This window comes from Acanthisitta chloris, unplaced genomic scaffold (genome assembly GCF_000695815.1).
Source record: "Acanthisitta chloris isolate BGI_N310 unplaced genomic scaffold, ASM69581v1 Scaffold34891, whole genome shotgun sequence".
Classification (NCBI taxonomy): domain Eukaryota; kingdom Metazoa; phylum Chordata; class Aves; order Passeriformes; family Acanthisittidae; genus Acanthisitta; species Acanthisitta chloris.
The window spans coordinates 1-4,846 of record NW_008658260.1 but is presented as its reverse complement, the minus strand read 5'-3'; the positions used below and the strand labels follow the sequence as shown (position 1 = coordinate 4,846).

General features: G+C 51.2%; 1 protein-coding gene across 1 annotated transcript; it reads left to right on the top strand.

Annotated features, from left to right (window-relative positions):
- Nucleotides 1-66: 66 nt before the first annotated feature.
- LOC103812035 (glutathione peroxidase 1-like) lies at nucleotides 67-417 on the top strand (the record flags this gene model as incomplete). The annotated part of the gene is made up of 1 exon (XM_009085039.1): nucleotides 67-417. A coding segment is annotated over one exon (351 nt), but the record flags the coding sequence as incomplete, so codon positions are not given.
- Between the last annotated feature and the right edge of the window lie 4,429 nt (nucleotides 418-4,846).

The window sequence follows — 4,846 nt, the reverse complement described above, 5'->3', positions numbered from 1 at the left end:
GGCGCGACCACCACCCCGGCCCGGCTCTCACGGTCCTGCTCGGGCGGGTTTGTCTTTGTTCCCTAGGAAAACGCCACCAACGATGAGATCCTGCCCATGCTGGAGCACGTTCGTCCTGGCAACGGGTACAAGCCCAACTTCATCATGTTCGAGAAGTGCGAGGTGAACGGGAAGAACGAACACCCTCTCTTCACCTTCCTGAAAGAAGCGCTGCCCTTCCCGCACGACGACCCCTCCTCGCTGATGACGAACCCGCAGTATATCATCTGGTCCCCGGTGTGCCGCAACGACATCGCCTGGAACTTCGAGAAGTTCCTCATCGGCCCCGACGGTGTTCCCTTCAAGCGCTACAGCAGGCGCTTCGAAACCATCCAGATCCAGGATGACATCGAGCAGCTTCTGCAGCAGGTTCCTTAGAATGTTCCCCAATAAAGGCGGCGTTTGCCGCCTGTCCCCCTCGCTCCCTGCTCCCCTTGCTGTGCACCCGCCTGCTTTTCTCGCAGGGGGCTGCTGTTCTGGCAGAAATCCCAATGTCCTGTGCAGGTTTTGCTTGTGATGGTGCATCTTCCAAATCCTTGAAGTGTACTTGATGTTTTCAAAAGTTGCATGGGAATGTTTGGGAAGCTATGCCGGGGCAAGCAGCTGTGAGTCTCAGTAGCTTACTGTGATTCTCTGAATAAAAAAAGTGTACTTTATTTAAGGCTGTGGCTTGATCTGTCTGGGTGAGTTGGGTGAAACGTGGTGGGTGTGTTACCTGTTCATCAGCCCATGTGGGTGCTCACAGGGGCAGACTCGGAGCACTGGAGCATGTAGTGCAGTGAGGCTGAGGGCAGCAAACAGCATTCATGAGCTCTGCAGGCTGTGAATCAGTGCCACATCCTGCCCCGTGTGTAACGAGCCTGGCAGAGCAGAGGGTGGCACAGAACAGACAGACCTCACCAGACTGCTTACTGGACCTCCCTTAAGGCTTTCCTGCAGGGGGAACACGTTGGCACAGGGCCAGGCAGTGATTGTACACTGGGTGACGGAACTCCCAGTGTGGCTACCAGCAACAGGCTGTAACAGGTTAATGAAGAGCCACTGGGGCAGGGAGCTGAGCCATCCTGCAGCCTGTGCTGCAGCGCTGGCACAGGACTGGGGGAAGAAGAGCCTGTTGGCCAAGGCCCATCGTGTTATCTGCCCTCTGTTAGTGCATGTCAGGGGGGACCTAGAACAGAAGCAGCACCTGCTGTCCCTCCCCTTGTCCCAGAGCCACTGCTCTCTCACTGGCTTAGCTGTCTCCTGGCTCTGTCCCATTTTGCACCGGTGGTAGCCCAGCACGGATCCCCTTGTACTTGCCCAGACCTACATGAAGTCTGTATCACCGTTGTGCATCCCCAGTGCCTCACAACCAGTTCTTTTGTGTTCTCAGTGCAGAAAACCAGCCTGTTCAACCACTTCTCCCATGGAAACTGTGTCTTGCCTCAGTGTCCTTTTTGCCATTTGAGCACAGGAATTGCGTGTGTGACACTCCAAGTGCAGGTATGCCAGGGTTCAGGCAATACTTTCTTCTTTTTACTCCTTCCCTGAAAATTTTAACTCCTGCCAACCATGGATCTGATGAGTATTTCATAGAGTTGCTACAATTGGACTCTGATCTTAGAGATCTGTTGCAACTTTAATGATACTGTGATTCAGTAGTAATTCTGACATGTCTGCACAGCAATCCTGGTTTGCCAGGCTGCTGCTGAATGGCTGGAATTAGGATTGTTTTCCCCCAGGAAATAATGAGTCTGTGCCAAATTTCATCTGCCATCCTTCTGCCCAGTAGCTCAGGTCCTTCTGCAGATGAATTTTCACTCCTTCAAAGGAGTGAGCACATCTTCAGGAGAAGCCACTCCTCACAAGGCCTCGTAGCACTGAGTATAAACCTAGTGTGGGACTGAGGAGTCCTAACCCAGGCCAGAAGCTTGGGCTCTCAGAGGGAAGGCATAACACTTCCAAGCATTAGTACACTATTTCCATAATTAAAAACTTGGGATTTGAAGGGTTTTGTGCCTTTTGTTTTCCCTGTTTGCAGCTTCTCACTTTCACCAATTCATTGGTTGTTTTATTACTGTACCTATGTTCAAGGCTCCTTCAAGGCTGAGCAGAGACTGGGGCAAAACCTACAGCCAGCACCACCCTGGTTGCTGTTACCCCTGAGTCATTGAGCTTTGAACTCAGATTGCACAATCCTCACCGGGATATTTCTTAACTCCCAGTGCAGCTTCGTAACAAAAACAGGATGTTTTCAGCAGCTATTTCAGCCTTGGAGCAGAAGTTGCATGGTTTGGGGGATTATTTTTTCAGTTAAGTCTACTTCCCTGATTAATGCAGGATGTTGAAATGTGTGGAGAGCACAGGGGATTATGGGCATCAGGAACTCTCAGCACTTAAAAATCTTTCTCAATGTGAGCTGTAGCACTTCCTCGACCCTGGCTCAACCCACTTGAGCCGTTCAAGCAGAGCCTTCTTTGCTTTGCCTGTTTCTCACAAGCCCTTGGGGCTGAGCCCCACTGCCACGGGGAGCAGACCCCAACACTTGCTGCTGTTCCACTCTGCCAAAAGGGTTTCTGGCCAAACCTGCTGCTCAGAAAGGCACCTTGCACTGTGCTTATTCAGTGCTAATGGCCAAGGGATTTATTTACCTTCCTGCTACTGGGGCTGTGCTAGCAGAAAAATAAAGCAACAGCTCCAGAACAGATACAGCTGTGCCAGCAGCAGTACAGTGACGTGATTTCAGGATGAAAATTAGCCATGCCAGCAGGAAAAGGAACGATCCCAGTGTAAGCACACCAGCGGGAACTCTGCAGCGGGGATGAAAGCCATCCAGCCTTGTTATTCCCTGTCTCAGTTCAGCATTCCCTGGAGCAGCTGGCTCCAGGGTCGAGTGGGCAGTGGTGCAGAGGGCACAGGCTGGAGCTCTTTGGCAGTGACAGGGCAGCAGAGCACAGCCCCCACGCAGGCTCACACCCAAACGTTGGTTGGTGTTGTGACCAGAGGGGATAAAGGTATTTCACTACAGGTAGCAGCTCTGTGCTGAGGGGAGACGTGCAGAATCCCAGTCAATTCCTCAGGGATTATAAAACAGCCCAGTTCTATTTTGGTAATTTCAGAGAGAAACAGACTGACTCAGTAGGAAACCTTAAAATAAATACTACTTTAGCCCACTCAGATGCTTCCATGGCTTGAGGACGTTGTCCTTTCAACATCTCCTGTCTGTCGCATTTACACTCCTACACTATTTTTTCCTACTTCTACACTTTTATTGCAAACAGCTAATCCCTCTGTTAGTGTTCACCCTGCTTTTCCATTCTTCCGCACATCACAGTTCCATATATTCCCTCCTTTCTAGAAAGTGTTTGTCCCCCTTTCTCCCTACTCCCAATGATTCCGTCCCCCCCTTAGCTGCTACTGGTTGCCACCAACTTCTTAAATCTTTAAGATTTGAAGCTGTCAGCAGTGTTAACTACTGACAGCAGTGTTAACTACTAATCCAAGGAAAATTATCCTTCCTGCCCCTATCTCCCTGATTCCCTAGTGTTCTGCCCACCAAACCCTGGCCTATCTCCTGAAATCCTGGCTGATGAAATGTGGTGTTCAGAATGTCTACTCAACAGAAATACCATCAGCTGGAGTCTGAGACCTTTCTTACTCAGCCTGTTCAAGGTTCTTTCAGGTATTTAAAATCCCTTTCTCCTCTTGCTGAGCATGGTTGCACCCACTGACTTTTCAGATGGCTTTTAGTCACCTTGTTTGATCACTGCCATTGGAAGGCTGGTAGGAAACACTTGCCTACGGCCCTGTGGCACTCGGGAGGGCTTTGCTCCAGCCAGTGCTACTCTCACAGCCATTGGGCTCGGCTGGAGGCAAGGGCAGGAAGTGGAATGGCTGAGAGCAAAGTGCTGGAGGAGACAGGAGAACACAGACACCTCTGTCTACAGTGAAACTCGAACAATGTAATTTCCTTGTACTGAATCAGAAAGGTCTGAATGAAGCCATTTAATTGTTTACCACACTTTCTATTAGGAGTAGGTAATTCATTAGCAGAGTGAGGTCAGCCACATAAGCACTACCTCAGAATAGCTGACTCACTTTCAAAACACACCCAGCCTCGCTAAAACAGGGTGTGTTAGTGTCTTGAAGCCCAAAGCGGCCCTGCCCTCTGAGAAAAGCAGGAGTAAGGAACAAGACTCAACTCTTACTGGAGGGAGAAAATAGTCTTTTCAGTGTTGGCTGAGTGGACTTGCCCTGCTCTCACTAAAGGCCTTTAGCATTTCACCTTGATTGCTGCAGCACACCAGACTGGCAGGAGGCTGAGCTCATCCGCCCACGGTGCTGCAGAACTCTTCCCTGCATGCCAGTCCTGGCCCCAGCACATCAGCCCCTGCCTCTTTTTTTTCCATAAGGCAAATGGATTTCTCTGATGTCTCAGTTTAAAGCAGGCTTAAAAGTCTGGATCATCATCCAAATCCTTCCCAGTTTCTCCACTTCCCAGGGACAGGCTTCCTGAACAGCACAGGTCTCTCCTTGAACAGTTCTCTCCCGAAACACTTCCAGAACTCCAGAGCACTCCCCAGACAGTCACTCAGACCCGTTCTCGTGTATTCCCGTAACGATCCGAAGTCCCTTCCCTAGCCCAGGCGCTGACCAGGGTGTTCTCTGAGGAACGTGGGAAAACAGCATCTGCAGCTCAGGGAGTGTCAGCACCTGCGGAGGGGCTCGGGGGTCACCGCGGGCGCGCGTGTCTGCGTGAGCCGGGACAGTGGCACAGACAACCCCTGCGGGCGCTGAGGGCTGGTCATACCGCAGCTCCGCGCAGGGG